Source organism: Meleagris gallopavo, chromosome 7 (genome assembly GCF_905368555.1).
Source record: "Meleagris gallopavo chromosome 7, MGAL_WU_HG_1.1, whole genome shotgun sequence".
NCBI lineage: Eukaryota > Metazoa > Chordata > Aves > Galliformes > Phasianidae > Meleagris > Meleagris gallopavo.
The window spans coordinates 1,993,939-2,011,355 of NC_139410.1; the positions used below are offsets into that span (position 1 = coordinate 1,993,939).

Consider the following 17,417-nt stretch of genomic DNA (forward strand, 5'->3'; position numbering starts at 1 on the left):
GCGCGCTGCCGCCCGGCACCAAGATGGCGCCGCCGCCACGGAACAGCGCAGCGTCACTTCCGGGATTTGCCCCACCCCGTGATGGCGGCTGGGGACGGCGGGAAGGCTGGGGTTACGGCTGCCGAGTTGCCCCGGGCTGGGGCAGCCGACGTTGTAGCTGTTTGCGCGCCGTGCGCGGTTTCTAGGCTTTAAAAATCAGGCTGGGGGCAGCGAAATATCACGAGGAACAGTCGAAGGTAAAGCTCATCGCAAGCAGAAATTGGGCTACGGAGGCAGCGACGCGAGGCTGCTCGGATCGCGGTGCGAAGCGTTCCCTTCCTCGGGGCTGCGGCAGGGCGGTAGGCGGGGCAGATCCCGAAGGCATCGTCCTGGGGCACGACTCAGGTAAAGCAAAGTCATAGGCCACCACCTCCTCCCACAACAACGCCAGTTCTCGTTAAGCCCTTAAAAACCGCGGGGTATTCCGTAGCTTTAATGGTAACGGCACCTTTCCACAGCAATCGTAGAATCGCTCAGGTTGGAAAACACCTTAACGATCAACGAGTCCAACCACGACCTTACCATACCCCCCTAACTCTTACAGTCCTCTGCTAAACCACGTCCCTGAGCACCACATCCAAACGGTTTCTCAGCCCATTCGGGGATGATGACTCAACATGGTGTACTGTATTTTTAATTACTTTAGTTCTGTAGTAGTACGTACTTGGAAAGCCCTCTATGAAGATCCTTGTTTTTTGTGCAGCTCCTTTCCAGACATCACCACGAGACCAGCTGCTGCCAATGGGCAGCGCAGCCATGCGCCTCCTGCAGCCTGCGAGGCACGGCCCAGCTGCATGGCTGAGCAGCAGCTCCGCGCGCTGTGCGAGGCTCCCCAGACTTGTGCTGGGCATCGAAACGAGCTGCGATGACACGGGCGCGGCGGTGCTGGACGAGGCGGGCAGGGTGCTGGGAGAAGCGCTACAGAGCCAAAAGGACGTGCACCTGAAGTAAGTGCAGACAGCTTCATAGCACCTTCTTATGCAGCTGCAGTTGTGGCTGAAGGTGCTCAGTAGTGATGCTACTGTTATCTGTAATATCATCTGTATGAAAGCGTCTCAGGAAAACTGTTGTGAAGAGCCAAGTCCTCCAAGATCAAGTCCAGCCATCAGCCCATCCCCACTGTGCTCACTAACGCTGTCCCTCAGTGCCACATCCACCCTTTCTATGAACACCTCCTGGGACAGTGACCCCACCACCTCCCTGCGCAGCCTGGGCCAATGCCTCACCACTCCTGAGAAGAATCATTTCCTAATATCCAATCTGAACCTCCCTTGGCATGACTTCAGGCCATTATCTCTGATATGAAGACCCACCTTTCTTTGTCTCCAGCTCGCTCTGCAAGTCTGTGGAAAGAAATGGTGTGCATTTTTTAAGGTTCATCTTCTTGTGCTAATTTCTTTCTACAAAAGTACATAAATTCTTCATGAATTTTGATTAAACATTGCAGTAGTACTACTAAAACCACAAAATATTTTCAGTTAAGTGAAAATTATTCAGAAATAGGCATTGGTTGATAAGTACATCAACTGGCCGGTGGAGGACTATGTTCAGTTTCAGCCATTGCTTTGGAATGGCATGGAGGTAGATTTAAGAGGAGTAGCAGATTTAAGAGGAACTCATGCCAAGAAAGGTAAAGTTGGATTCTTTCCTGATGTCCCAGTGATAATTATGCTCTATTCAGTACACAGATATAGTTCATGTCATTTAGACTAAACAAGGCATTTGAAAACATCCTAAAAAAAATGGGCAGGGTGTGGCAAGTTTACAAGATGTTGAAAAAGCTATTGTTGTGATTGCGTTATGAAATACTAATATATTGCAATTACTTGTTTCTAACTAGAGCAGGTGGAATAATTCCTCACGTAGCTCAACAGCTTCACAGAGAAAACATCCAGCAAGTAGTAAAGGAAGCGCTTAGTGCCAGCGGAGTTTCTGTAAATGAACTCGCTGCTATTGCAACTACAGTGAAACCAGGACTTGCGCTGAGCCTGGAGGTGGGACTGCAGTACAGCTTACAGCTGGTGGACAGGTACCAGAAGCCTTTCATCCCCATTCATCACATGGAGGCTCACGCACTTACCATCAGACTGACAGAGCAAGTGGAATTTCCCTTCTTAGTTCTTTTACTCTCCGGAGGTCATTGCATCTTGGCAGTAGCACGAGGAGTTTCAGATTTCCTTCTGCTTGGACAGACCATAGATATAGCACCAGGTGACATGCTAGATAAGGTAATACTTCAACACACATGCGAATCTACTTGTTTTCCTCTATTGCAGATAAGCTACTTAAGCATAGTATTAGCATTAGCCTGAGTACAGCAATATAATGTGATAGGAGTTTTACATATAGTTATACATATAGTTATTTTTGTTATTTGTTCTTTTAGTAGTTTGAAAAGCCCGATTTGGCTTTGACAGTCTATATTGCTTGGTTACTGAGTGCATTCTATAAAATCAGGCACTTGCTATTTTGTTTTCCAACAAGCATATTTTTCAAAAAAAATGATACCTTTGTTCATGCGTTGAAAGAGGAGGGGTGGAATGGGAAATTGCTTAAAATTGAAAACAACTTTGCTCCCCTTTACCTAGTAATACAGTATGAGAGTCTGCGTGTGTTTCCTAGAATTTGAGTAATTAACATTTCCTGCAAGATCTGCTGGTCCTCCTGCTTTCTCAACTTGTTCAGGAATTGTATTTCTCATTGCTGTAACAAAAAAGTCCACTGACTGCATAAAATGATGCGGAAAACTGCATTAAGTCCTCCTGTAACTATTTTGAGTCTGTTTTCTCCTTAGGTAGCAAGAAGGCTCTCTTTAATAAAGCACCCAGAGTGCCGTGGCATGGCTGGGGGAAAGGCAATAGAGCACCTGGCTCAAACTGGAGACTGGCAAAGGTACACATTCAGACTTCCCATGCAGCAGTATCGTAACTGTGATTTTTCTTTTTCTGGACTTCAGAGCCTTGTCAACAAATCCATTATTCAGAAAGAAAAAGAAGAAGGTATTCTTAAAGTCAGATACAAACCATGTACTTCATGAGCTATACTCAGGAAAACCCATCTGATCATACATTTTTATAGGTATTCAAGAAGGTGAACTCCTGTCCTGTGTTGAGGACATTGCTGCAGCTGTACAGCACGTAGTGGCTGCTCATATTATCCAGCGGACACACCGAGCCATGCTTTTCTGCATAAAAAATAGCATATTACTACCAAAAACTGCAACTCTGGTGGGTATACATCATTTTTGTATCATTTTGCATGTTGCTTTTCATATTTAAACGTAACGTCATTCAGGATGCTGATTTCCTTGTACTTTTCCCCATGACAGAACTAATCGTAGTGATAGATAACATACATGTCAGTATGTATTAAACTTAGCTAAAATACAAGGATTCAAGTAATATTAACTTCAGGTATTTATATGACATCTTTCATAGTTAGATTTTAAGCTAGAAGGGTATTTTCACATCAACTAACCTGACCTTTTCTAATAGCTCATGTCAGACAGTTTGATCTAGGGCAGCCAAGTACTTGATAGCTGATCTATTTATAGCATGCTTTCACTCAGGAATAGTTTTTAGCCATAATACACTCACATTCTTTTCTGATAGGTTTCAGTCTTTAAAAATGGTTTTAGCTTTATATACTTGCTTTTTATTGCAGTCTTCAAAACTTTATCTGATATATTTGTTTTTAGGTAGGATGCTAATTTAGTTTGACCTACGAGGCCTTTCTTTTGAGTTGATACCTTTTTTCTTTTCTTTTTTTTTTTTCCCCTCCATCCTTAAAACTCCTGTTAGGTCGTATCAGGAGGAGTTGCAAGTAATCAGTCTATCAGAAAAGACCTGCAAACTCTGGCAGATGCAAATGGTTTTGCTTTTCTGTCTCCTCCTCCAAGACTGTGCACTGATAATGGTGTTATGATTGCATGGTAAGGGCTGTTTTTCTTTGTGTGTTTCTGTTACATTCTTTTAAATCATCAGAATCGAGCATTTCTGTATATGGTGACTAAACCATATATTTATAAATTCAGACAGTTATGACACACTTATACATAATTGCTTTCTCACTTAGGAATGGCATTGAAAGGTTGCATGCAGGATGTGGTATTTTACACAGTACTGATGGCATCCGCTATGAACCAAAGTAAGTGACTCAGTTCATTCAGTCTTTTTCTTCATTAATTCACTGTACTCAGTCAAAGTGGAAGTATAGACTAGCACAAAGTCATGAGGAATGTCTCTAGAGAGCATATAAGCTTGAAAAGTTACCATCACTTCCTTTTCTATGTAGTTGTTAAGTAAATGTCATCCTCTTCCAGTACTCTAGGGAAGCTTATTAATAGGAGGGAGAGCAGCTTTTAAAATGATCTGTTAGCGATGGGATAAGGGGGAATAGCTTGAAACTAAAAGAGGTAAAATTTAGATTAGATGTTAGCTGCAAATTCTTTACTCAAAGAGGTGGTGAGTCACTGGACTAATTCCCAGAGTGACTGTGAATGCCCCATCTCTGAAGGTGTTCAAGGCCAGATTGGACTGGGCTCTGAGCAACCTTATCTGGTGCTTGATTTAGTGGTTGGCAATCCTGCACACAGCTGAGGATTGGAACTAGATGCTCTTTGAGGTCCCTTCCAACACAAACCATTCAGTGGTTCTATTATCTTCAGCATTTAAGTTAGTTTTGAGTCAGAGATTTTAATCGCCATACATCATAAAGTTTTATGTATTTACCTGTTACTGTGGTAGTATGGAAAACAGGAGCAAGTTAAGTAGTACGTTCTCCCTAGCTTCTTAGTTGTTACAGTCATAAATCTAAATGCTCTGAGTCCAACTGCATTTTCATAATCATAGAATGGTTTGGACTGGGAGAGACCTTTAAGATCATCTGGTTCCAGTCCCCTGCTAGGCAAGGAAACCTCCTTCTGGACCAGGCTGCTCACAGCCCCATTCAGCCTGGCCTTGAATGCTTCCAGGGAGGGAGCATCCACAACCTCTCTGGGCAACCTGTTCCAGTGTCTCACCACTCTCACAGTAAAGAATGTCTTTCTAATAGCTGGTCTAAATCTACTCTCTTGCAGTTCAAAGCCAACTCTTCCTTTCACTACCTGCCCTTATATGAAGTCCCTTAGCAGCATTCCTGTAGGTCCTCTTCAGGTACTGGAAGGCTGCTTTAAGGTCTTCCAGAGCCTTCTCCAGGCTGAAGAGCCCCAGAGGGACAGCCCTCTGATCATCAGATAATTTTAAATTAAAAAAAAAAAAATCACATATGACATAATTTTTTAATGGCTTATTAAATATGGTTTGTTTTCTGCATTCAAGTAGACCCTGGGCTTAGGGCTGAACAAAACGCCAGGTATGCTTTTGAATTGTCAGTATGTTAGAAATACCAGCTGGTCTTTAACTCTTAAGTTTTAATCCAGTTTGTGCCTTTTCCAGTGCCAAGAAAACACACACTTGGAGGGTTTCAGGATGGAAATTTTACCATTTTCACATAAGAAATGGTAAAATACTGTTTTCAGAAATACGTTTATATATATATATATATATAAAAATATATAAAATATATATATATATATATATATAAAAATATATATATATATATATAAAACTCAATGAATAAAATACCAAGTTAGCTTTGCTGTTACTATATATACACCATACAAATACCAGAGAAAAATACCTGTGAATCTCTAACGTGTCTTGCGTTCATTACTGGGATGTAAAATTATTTATCAGCTCAAATCAGAATCTGAATAACATCCTCAAAAGATAGCTGTGAAGTCACAGAACTTCATGGGTTAGGAATAGCTAAAAATGTAGACAACTCCCCATTTTAGAGATGGTTTTGGGCACAGGCTCAAGCAGACCATTTTCACAGTTAGTCTTACAGTGCTAAGAATTTGTGAAAATGCTGCCCAATTCTCAGCATTTGGGAATTGGGCAGCATTTACTAAACTTATTACTGGGAATTTCCCAATTTGATGGTAGAAAAGGGCTTTGAATCTGCCCATCTGAGTGACAGGGGACTATCATCTTACCACAGCGGTAATGCTACTTACCTTTTAACATAGGGATCACTTTATTTTCTAGAGCTCCCCTTGGAATTGACATTTCAAAAAGAGTTGAAGAGGATGCCATCAAAGTGCCAAGACTAAGGAAGATAAAATAGTCAGCATGTTGAGCACTTAACTAATACAATAAATGCAGCTCAAACTTATTCACTGTAACAGCACTGAGACAGTTGTCATGTACTGACTTTATGTGGCTTATATTGTTGAAATAACACCCATCAGAGAAATAAATACATCTTCACGTGGAAGCTGTGCCAACAGAACTGAGTTTCAACAGCACCTACTTTTCTCTGCTAGTGCAAGAAGATGATTCCTACTAACAAAAATTAACATCTGGGGTTAAATGGCGAGCACTAATTATTATTATTATATTTTTTAGTAAAAAGAATAACAGTTTAATGTCGGTAACAGGACAAATGAGCTGTTAAGATCCAAGTTCTGGGTTTTTATGCTCATGTGTTACTTCACCTTGCCTTTTGACAATCTGTACTAGGTGATTGTGAGCAGTCTGGTATCTAAGCTTGCGCCTGGGGTTGTTCAAACGTAGAAGAAATACAGTTCTCATTCTTACTTAAAATGTCTTTTCTAATTCAACTAAGCATTTCATCAAAACAAAATGTATTATTTAAGTTTATACAACAATTTGTCACTTCAGCAACAAGTTTCAAAAAACAGACAAAATGAAGATTGAGAAAGAGATGTGCACAGAATTGATGAAAATATAATCAAGAGAAGAGACAGCACCCACAGAAATGAGAACAACTGCAAGAAAATAGGCCTCCAATACTAGCTAAAAAGCAGAAATCTTTATAATTGGTAATTCAGCATCACTGTTGCTCAGAACCACATCTCTCCAGGAGGTGGAGTAGCAGCTGTACAGATATTGCTTCAACCTAATGTTACCTTGTAAAACCTTAATCGTCTCTTTGCATCAGAGCAAATGATGGCTTTTTTTTATTTTTATTTTACTTCTTCATACAATGGTTTCTTAAATATGGAATAATTTCATCAGTGTTTATGATGGTGATGTCAAGTGCTTTCTTGAATCTCCCCACAAGCAGACTAATGGAAAAGGCTGTGTGGGCAACCAGCTCACCAAGAATTTTGTATCACATTACTCTGTTAAGTAAATACCTTTCTGAAAAGCCATTCCTAGTAGTGCGGAGATGATCTTCTTGAACCTGGGGCCTAGAAGCCATACATTTGTTGTGTGCTAGACTATAACAGCAGTTATGCCTTTTAAGTCTTCTGCAAACATACTAGACTGCTAATTACTTTTTTAATCTCAAAAGATATCTAAAACCAGATGAACCAAATTTAGTTATGCACCAGGCCACTTAAGAGACATTTTCGTTAACGACTTAACAAATTCATATAGATATTCAAGAAATATTCATTTTAATGCTTGCAACTTTATATAATACCCCTTTTATAATGTTAAGTTATTGCTCCTAAACTGAAATTGTTACTTTTTATATTATTTGGAGGCTGAATCCTAAGGCCATCAGAATAAACAAAACTCTTCCTCTTATAATACATCCTGCAAATCACTGTTCCTATGAACACTGAAGACTGATGAATGCTTAACTACAGCCTGGATGTTATAGGAAAGGACAGTTACTCTTAATCATAAATTAATTTCTCACATTTACAAGGAGGTAAGTAATGTCTTTTTTATTGCAAATGTGTGCCTGCATTCAAGTACATCACTATTTCTAGTATAGAAGATATATCTCACATTGGAAAAAATTGAGAATGAACAACAATGCATGATTTACTGGCAATTGCACAAGCCTTACCCATGTTTTGGGAACAGAAAGTGAAGCTCAAGAGGAATGATAGACATACTAAACATACAGAAATGATAAGCCTAGCGATCTATTCTTTCACACATAGAGGTAAGGATAGTTAAGAGAACAAGTTCCTCAATCCCTGGGTGTTAGGAAGTAAAGGAATCGCTAGTGATGTTCTGCACATAGTTCATCATCTAGAATAAAGACATAGGCCAGCTGACGTGCAGATACCTTGCAGCCCTGCACTGCTAGCATGTACACAAATAGGTATGCCTCGTCTTCACCCCATGCTAACCTTCAGGATATTGTTATAATACATAGAATATAATCAGTTTATGTCACCTCATTAGTCATTTTGCTTTTCAAGTTGAACCAATTAAGTAAACAAAATCCATCATAAAGTTTTATCTTTGTTAAATATGTTTGAATTGTATAGTTGTTAATACAACAATGAAGTTGTTCTCTTTGGGTATGCATGTCTCATACTTGCACTTTGTACTGAGTCCTGATTAAAATTAGTCCAACTTTAATATCCATGTATTCTGAAGGAAACTGACAAGTGCTGTGCTATTTTGCATCTAAACAGCTGAAGGGTTTAGCCAGCAAATTCCACCAGCCATCGTCTCTCAAAAGTCCAGTGGGTTTCTTAACCTTACAAGGGCATACCTGAAACCACCAGTGCTAGCAATGATGCTGTCAGGGAACATACTTACTTTTTAGCTGGCCCAGCAGTTCAGTGGGAAGCTCTAGGAGATAGCATTTTGTCTCTGCTTAAAGCCAGCCAAGTAAGGGGACATGATAAAGTTGTGCTGCTTGCTCTTGTCACAACAAACAAGGCACAAGAGTTTTCCTGCGCTGCCACGTTTGACCACTAGGTCGCGTCATCAGCTCATTCAGCTCTACATAACACTTTTGTCAGGCCCCAGTATCCCTCAAGAATATTCTGCAGTGTTTAAAATGCAGTATTTCGAGATGCTATTAACAACAAGAACAGAGTATTATTTAACCAAAAAGTTACAGCACTATTTGCACGTAACCACTACATTTCCTAAGGACAAGATAAAAAACACAAACATTCCTGCAGGTTCCTCTGGTACATAGTCATTTTTTCCCCTTATAGAAACAAATATTTGGTCAAGAAACTGCAAATAATAGTGATAAGCATACTTTAAGGAATAATGATGAATTTATTGTTTGTAAGTAATAGGTTAAACTGAAAACAAAAATGCTAAAACCAAATTGCATGCTGTGAAGTGATAACATAACAGTGACAGCAGAGCAGCAAGATACCAGGCTGCAGGGAGCAAGGATTTGCTCAAATCCAACAGCAATACACACAGAAATAAGGGAAAGAAGCTGCTTACCTTCAGAAGGCCTCAGGTATGCATGGACCTCCAGACAGATGCCCTCATCTGCCAGTCCTTAAATGGGCTCTGGCAAGGGGTGGATCCTGGCTCCACCCTTCACTCAGATACACTGCATGCACTTGAGTTCCCCTGTGTTGGCCCTGCCTTCCCATCAGATGCTCCATCACTGTTTCAGGTCATGGCTTGACAACTACACATAGTTTCTTAAGGCTAATACCTAAAAGTACCTAGAACACTTCCCAAATTATTTCTCACGTACATATGTATTTGTAAAAATTGAAAGACTTATTTTGGAAAAGAAACTATTTTCCTGGGTATAAAATACACAACTTTTTTCTAGGAATCCTAAATGAGGCACCATAGCGCCACTACAGAGTTAACAAATTATGGTCACATTTAGTCAGATTAATGGTCCTTGAATCTAATCTCTCTCTGCTATCAGTGATGGAATAAATCTTGCCAATGTCAAAGAACATACAAGCAAGTCAATTTTCCTCAGAGCACCAGAAAACTGCCCGTGTTCTGAAGCATTCTGTAGTAATGCTTCTGTAGTAATTCTCCCCAGTCCCAAATTGATGTAAAATTTTATTTGCACCATTACAACAGATTATTTGTAGAAACAGCTAAATACTGCTTTGCGCAAAACTAGATTTTATGCTAGTATGAATATTTGTATTTCCACCATATGATTACATCCAGATAAAAAGCTCAGGTGCTTTTTTTGAAGCTAGATATTCTGCATTTGCTTTCTTTTAGCAATCTTCCTTGAAAAACACAAGGGATGCCTTGTAGCTGTAGAAGCAGCAGAGCTCAAGCTAAAAGAAGCAGCAAGATGTTAGGGAACCAGCTATGACAAAGAAGATATTGCAGAGATCATCCCAGAGATCTCCTGGGAGCAGAGGGAGCCTTAGTCCTGTGGCCACCAATCAACCCAGTACAGGAGCACAGGCCTCACTGGGCAGCTCTCAACAGCTGAGGCAAGGGCAGCCTGTTCCTCAAAAAACAAAAGGTTAAGTGTGATGCATAGGGGACAGCTCCTAAGAGGCAGTGTGGCCCAGAACCCTCAGCTCTCAGTGGCTCTAGCAATCCAGGTCAGCTCCTCACCGCATTCTCCCTTCTAAAACCATAACCTGACAGACTGAAGGATTCAGTAGGCACTTTGCTGAGGAAGGGGGAGAAGAAATGCCAACCTCTGGCTATCTTCTATTCCACAGAGACCAGCTTTCCCTTCTCCCCTAAGGATACATTCATAATGTGTCTAGGACAAGTATGTACTATGTGTATTATTCTATTGATTGTAACAATGCCCAAATGCATAAAACAAACAAACTAAGCCAAACTTGTTAAAAAAATCCCAAAGATTTACTAAATTTACAAATAGGATAAATAGTATCTTAAGATATAGCTTTATAATTCATCTACTAAAATAACTTCAGTCTGTTGCATGTGTGGTGTGCTTTTTCATTGTTGCTCTCCAGTTTTGCAATCCGAGATCCAAACTGTACAGCCCTTTTTGGCAAAATGCTTGAAGCTTTAAGGCCAAGTTCCTTGGCTCCAAGGCGCAGAATCAGTTTCTCACCAATTCCTCGAGGTAAAGTCAAGTCTGCTTTTTCTGAGATGGGCAGCGAATTGAGGAACGAAACGACATCTTCATCAATAAAAGGAAACCTGAAGACATTGGGAGAAACAGATTGTGCCTTAAACATTAGTGGTATGGTACTGAGGGAAGTCTCCAAAGCAGCTATGTTGACTGAGAGAGTAGGTAAAAGATACTACAATTTAACTCTGAAGCCCACAAGTTCCCAAATTTTGAAGTAACAAGATAACTTTAAAGCATTAAAAAAAAAAAAAATTGTTATATAAAGCCACACCATAACTTTGAAACAAAAACGTTGACAAAAAAGATCCTCACAACCATCTGAATGCCAGGCATTTATATCGATTCACAAGCACAATTAACACCTGCCCATCACTGCAACCACTTCCTGCTAAAATGAAAATGTATCATTAAGAACATGCCTGGAAAGACACTGTTGGGCACAAAAACCTTCATGCACTTGAGCAGCCTCAGCTATTAGACAACAACTAAAGGGATTTTTTTTTGCAAGTCAGTGAGTGGTAGTGTGGAGGAGGTAAACTCAAAAAACCCAATTCTTTAAGTATTCTGACTTAATGACATGGAAATGCATAGGGTGTCTATCTTGCTTTTATCGCATTGACAGGAATATGCAGCCTTGATGCTGGTCCTTCACAGCCTCTCCAAGGCTGTGTTAGGAAGCTGTCATTCTCCAGAGTCACTCCCCAAGTTACCTCAACAGAACTACAAAGCTGAGAAGACTGCTGTACTTCAAATGATAAAACCCACTTGATTTTGCTTTATCCAACATCTGTTGCTGCTTCTTAAAACATCCAGGTGGAAATCCAATTTTCATGTTGCTAGATTTCCTTAAGTAACTACCATGGCATTAAAGATTACATTTTTTTTTCCCCCCAGAGAGTGCATCCTAATACAAGTGGAACACAATTTGGAGACAAAAAACGTGCCAACAAGTTCCAAATAAAGCTTTTTCTTGGACCGATAAAACTAGAGCCTAACCAGTAAAACCAGCTTTGTTTCATGGTACTATTACCTGGCTTCTTTTCCATGATCTCCAATAATCCTGTCATCTCTACCAAGATTCCTAGAAGAAATGCGACCTAACTCCATTTCAAGTTCCTTATTCAGACCTTCTAGGCCATATTTTCTGAAGCAAACGCGATGTCGGGAATACCCAGCAAGCTGTTCATCTGCTCCAATTCCTGTAAGCACAACCTAAGAAAAAAGAACAAAAGAAATCTTTGTTAATACCTAGTGAGGCTAATAATACTTAACGGATCTTAGAACTACATATGTGAAAACAACATACAAGAAGAAATATTCTTTGTAGCTTTAACAGTCATTCAATCAGACTATAATTACATAAGATTGCAAGCAGTCATCTTGTCTGGCATTACTAACAGCTACTTTGTCACCTAAGTCGTGTACCTGAAGAATACACTAAGTTTATAGATTTGTTCAACTGGATTAATAGCACTTGCCTACTACTGAGTTACAGCATTGAGAATCATAGGCGTTGACTTTTTTCCTAGTCACTACTGCTTATCAAGCTTATTGAAAAGCCATTCACATAATGAAAGAACTGAACGCAGGCTTTAATTCTAGAACTACAGAAAGATTATCGGTATTCTATTCTGCCACTGAATTTCAGAAGCCTTGTGAATATTTAAGAGCTCTGCTAATTGCTGAAACAGGGCTGTTCTCACATTCACAAATTAAGTTTAAGAAAAAAACAAAAGATTTAAGAAACAATCAGTACCTTTGCAGGACTTCTGTATGGTTTCATTTCTCCTTTCTTATTAATATAACCCTGTCCTCTGGAAGCAAACCAGATTGCACATCCAATGCTGTCATCCAAAACTGTATCCAGAGGATAAATCAAGTGATTTATGAATTGTTGTCTCATTTCTTGCAATTCCTTTAATGTGACATTAATTTCCACAAAGTTCCAGGTTCTTGAAGGGTTAAGGGCTTCTAATTCTTTCAGTCCTGCCCTACCAGTAATTCTGTCAGGAACATCAAAGCAAGACAAACGATCACCAATTTTAGCATCAAGGTCTTCATGATTTTCTTGAACACGACGCAAATCAAGCTGCATTTCCTGGCTGATACAGGATTTAGGGGTACGTGTTTGCTTAGTTTGTTCTTTTGGCATGAAAGCTACATTGAGAAGGTCAATTGGTTCCTCCAAAGGAACATGTCGATCAGCAAGGGCTGCAATAACCATAGAGTCAACGCCACCAGAAAAGAGCACTGCAACGTGAGCCTTCCTGGGAGAAGCACCCTCAACTTCTCTTGTTCTCTGATCTTCACCTCTAACTAGTAGTAAAACTCGTCTCTTTACTGCCTCATCTAGAACATCAATGAACTGATGGACTAGTTTTCTCTTGTGCTCCTCTGCAAGATATCCCTGAAGAGTTTCTATGGAAGCCACGTGGCTCGTGTTGCTAGTATCAGTTCTTGCAGACTCAGCTGAGGCTTCAGAAATGGCTCTGTTTAAGGGCATTACTGGTGTGCTGAGACATAGTTTTGACTCATTCATCACAACCGTGATGTGATTTGGTAAGTCTTTTGAAACTTGATCCAGAATATCAATGAATATTTCTTCTTGAGTTTTCTCTGTGCAACTGTACTTCCATGGAAACAACGTTAAAGACAATAATTTAGTTGTCACACAGCTTTTGAGATCAATTTTGAAAATTCCAGATGCTGGGATTTCTTGACATCGGTTACAAGATTCCAAATTCACACTTACAGATGTGAGACAGAAAACACTATCACTCACATTACTGAACTGCCAAAGCAAACTACGACGACCAAAATAATCTCTACCAAACCATAAGCTGTGTCCAGATGCTTGGTAATAAATAAAAGACCATGGACCCCGAAGTGATGAGAAGAGTGTTAAGAAGTCAGCGTCACTACTGCATAGCGCAAGATGACGAAACATAACTTCAGTGTCGTTCTCTGAATCTCCTACATGCACTCCATTGAAAATTTCTCCATTCCAGAGCAAAATATTATTATTGACATCTTCCAGAGGCTGAGGAGTCATCAGTCCCCTCAGGTGAAGCACATGGCCAGAAAAAAGACACTTATAGGACGGCTCAGACACAGTCTTTATCAATTGTTGGCTGCTGTCTGGTCCTCTTCTTCTAAGATGGCAGTACAGGTCCTCATTGAAGTAATCACAAATACTATGCTGGCTAGACAAGGCAACAACACAACAAATACCACACATGGCAACTTGAAATTCAGATAGACTATTTCTTGACTTTATTCTTGTCTGAATTTTCCAACTCTTGATGTGCTTTCTTCAATTGATCTAATGTATCTGTGTGATAAAAATACCAGAATAAAGAGTAAATGAGTTTATACCTAAGAAATGAGTGTCAGCTGTACAATTAAAGATAGGAAAACAAAGTAAGAAACAGATGTGCCACAGTATTGATCTATCACAACCATATCTCACTGCAGTCTATTCGACTTCAATTATACAAACATCTTTTCACCCTCAAGGAAATCCATACTACAAGTTTAGTAACGTAAAGAAAAAGCCAATCATTTCCTAGATAATCAATATGATTTACACATTTGTAGTAAGAAAGTGAATAGACAACGTGTCAACATTGTAAACTCCAATCAAAAAAGATATTGACAGCTGTTCAATCCAGGAAGTAATTTCATACTTTTAAATTTTTTTTCTAACACCTTTGTTCAATTATCACGTCTCTTTATCTTCCATTCCCATATCTTGATAAACCCAAAAATTCATTCTCTCAACCGCCTAAAGACTTTTAGACTTCTAGCTTTACTTCCAGTTCCACACTCATATTTCGTACTCATCCCATGAAATTTTAAGGGTTAACAATTAAAAAAAAAAAAAGAAGAACTGAGCATGTACAGCTTCCCAAAGGGTGCTAAGAAAAGCGATTCCTCTGTGGGACGACTCCTTCATGTATCTTCAGCATTTACTGTTTTACCACTCTTGCAAATCAAGCTGAAACCATGTTTATCCAACTCAGAAAAGCAGGCACATCTCAAGTCCGCTTGGTATCTAACACGCAGTTGCCAGTTCTACTTAACTACAACTTTGAAATTCTTAACAGCTACAAAGAGAGCTTTTAAACAGTTAAACTATTACCTTTTGCACTGCAAACTTACTTTTGCATTGAGACAGTGTTTCTGTTCGGTCTACAAGGAAGAAAATATTGCTATTGGGTTGCTGCCTATAAACTTTCTGTAAAATAAAAAGAATGCTGCATTAAGTGAAAGTAACATACATAGGCAAACACAATACAGCAGAAATGCATGTAAGTCCACTGAGATACCCTTCCCTTTTATGTCAGAAGGCTACGTTCTACTCTGCCATGAGCAACATCCTCATGTTGGACCAAAACATTTCAGGATTGACCCACAGCCACTCTACATTTTTCCTTTCCTCATAGTTGGGGAATCATATTTTATTTTACATCATACACACACAAAAAGTAGGAAGATTTTAACATAATCTGACCTACTCAAATATTATCATATAAAAATTCAGCTAAAACAAAAAGTAAAGTCATCCGACATCATACTGTGTTATACTGCACAAGTGTAAATAAACTCTCAAGTGATGTGGAGAACAAAACATTTTGACACCGGACCACATGTGCATTAAAATCTTTAGCAAAACAATTGAAGATAACATATTTATTTATGATTTTTTTGCCCTCTTGCCTCTGTACAAATACATCTGAAGCTAAAATGAAGTAGCCAAAAGAAATTTCATAATTACTTACCCTATTCTTCTTCAAATTAGAAAGCTCATCAACCACAACCTTCTGTTCTTTAATCTAGAAGACCAAAGACACGTATCAATGTAATTATTAACAACAAGCTGCTGTGTTGCAATCCTGAAGATGAAAACCTTCACCCATATTTTAAAGACAGCTAGAAGAATCAAGGTCACTGTTCCCTGAACAGACTACTAAAGTGAATGTGCACATAAGAATGAAAAAGGTATTCAATTAGCCATTATCCCAAGCATACTACAACTCTTCAGACTACATAACTGAATTACAGTTAGCATGCTACTTTTGAATTCTAAGTTATGAATTCAACAATAAGCAGTCTAAGTAGCTGCTTTGGAAAGCTGTTATCTTATATGGGTAGGCATTGCTCCCATACCCCAAAAGCAGTCATTACTGGGTAGCCAGAGTATCCCTAGTTGTTTCAAATCTGAAATTATTTCCCTCCCATCCTTCTCAGGAGGAACCAAGCAAACATTTATATAACTATAAATAAAAACATCAAGCTTTGAGAAACAAAATTTACCTCCACAATACACTTCATAATCTGATATTTTCCAGATTCAGAATGAAAACAGTAAAAGAAAGAAACAAAAAAATCCACAAAATCAACCCCCCCCCCAAAAACAAACAAACAAACCAGCACCCTAAGAGAATTGTAAACAATTGTACTATACTGGAGTTTTAGCACAAAGTTGTAATGCTGGATCTACACCACCAGTTCAGCTGCACTGACAGAAGCAGCCCGGTGTTCCTGTTCTCCAGCAGCCACCAATGACAAAGAGCGAGCAGGGGCCCTCCAAAAAACCTGAAACACAGAGCTGAAGAGGTTCAGCACTTACTGCTTTCTACAAGCATCAATCACACAGCTTGCTCTGCTCCTCCTTTCTACCACCTGGAACTGGGGCAGCTAAAAACAACTACAGGACTGGATTAGCCAAACTGAATGGCTGCTTCATCAGCAACTACACCAGCCTGTGGCATTTGTTACTGCAACAGACAAGACAGCAGTGCTGCCTTCTGATGCACAATAAAGCCCCGCACCTCAACCATGCAACATACAAGCTGTGCCGTGCTGATGTCCTCACCCTCTTGAGCCTCCTAAGTAACCAAGAAACTATAGAAAACCACTAATCGGTTATGATACGAGTGCAGGGGAAGGAAATCACTTTCCGGTGGTGAGCAGCTCCCCAGGAACTGACAGATCTCAACCCGAATAAAGCTGAGGGCACCGCTTTACAGGAGAACCGGACCACCGACCTCCTCACCGACCTCCCTCACGATTTGCTCAGCGCACACAAACGAAACAGACACTTCTTCAGTCGATCACACCAAGCCCATCTCGGAGCAGTAAAAGCAAAAGGGCAGATTGCTAGAAGGGCTCACAGCCACTGAGCTCTCCACAGGACAAATGCTCCTAACAGAGCCACAGCTCAAACACAGACAGGCCCTTCTCTTTTCCACACAATACATAACAGGCTTCATTTTATTCTCTTCTCCGAATCTAAGGAACACCGAAACAACACCTAAGGTTAACCTGAACTCACCCTCCGACTCAGCTCCTCCTTATGGCCCAGCTCGGCGCTCTCCTCCTCCTCCCGTCGCGACATAACCCCGCTTCTCCGGCCGGGCCGCAGCACAGCATCACACGCACAACGCCTGCGCCTCCTGCCGCAGAACTTCCTGGCGCGGAACTTCCTGTTGCTACAGTGTACGCACCATTAACAGAACTGTGGTGGGTGCGCATGCGCGATGGGG

At 40.1% G+C, this 17,417-nt stretch overlaps 3 protein-coding genes across 4 annotated transcripts; 1 reads left to right on the top strand and 2 right to left on the bottom strand.

Annotated features, from left to right (window-relative positions):
- Window positions 1-31: 31 nt before the first annotated feature.
- Window positions 32-8,432, top strand: OSGEPL1 (O-sialoglycoprotein endopeptidase like 1). Of its 2 annotated transcripts, none has more exons than XM_031554137.2 (8): window positions 32-236; window positions 743-986; window positions 1,880-2,267; window positions 2,834-3,038; window positions 3,118-3,266; window positions 3,840-3,970; window positions 4,114-4,185; window positions 6,129-8,432. In XM_031554137.2, the coding sequence occupies exons 2-8, from the start codon at window positions 781-783 to the stop codon at window positions 6,205-6,207; spliced, it is 1,230 nt and encodes a 409-aa protein (XP_031409997.2). In that variant the 5' UTR covers window positions 32-236; window positions 743-780; the 3' UTR covers window positions 6,208-8,432. The 2 variants fall into 2 exon arrangements, with proteins under 2 accessions (XP_031409997.2, XP_003207471.3); XM_003207423.5 differs by having other exon boundaries at window positions 33-384.
- Window positions 8,433-10,609: 2,177 nt separating this feature from the next.
- On the bottom strand, window positions 10,610-14,107 carry ASNSD1 (asparagine synthetase domain containing 1). The gene is made up of 3 exons (XM_031554136.2): window positions 12,626-14,107; window positions 11,900-12,081; window positions 10,610-10,937 (listed from the first exon to the last, which is right to left on the bottom strand). The coding sequence occupies exons 1-3, from the start codon at window positions 14,105-14,107 to the stop codon at window positions 10,691-10,693; spliced, it is 1,911 nt and encodes a 636-aa protein (XP_031409996.1). The 3' UTR covers window positions 10,610-10,690.
- On the bottom strand, window positions 14,053-17,384 carry ASDURF (ASNSD1 upstream open reading frame). The gene is made up of 4 exons (XM_031554138.2): window positions 17,207-17,384; window positions 15,651-15,704; window positions 15,031-15,106; window positions 14,053-14,200 (listed from the first exon to the last, which is right to left on the bottom strand). The coding sequence occupies exons 1-4, from the start codon at window positions 17,267-17,269 to the stop codon at window positions 14,130-14,132; spliced, it is 264 nt and encodes an 87-aa protein (XP_031409998.2). The 5' UTR covers window positions 17,270-17,384; the 3' UTR covers window positions 14,053-14,129.
- Between the last annotated feature and the right edge of the window lie 33 nt (window positions 17,385-17,417).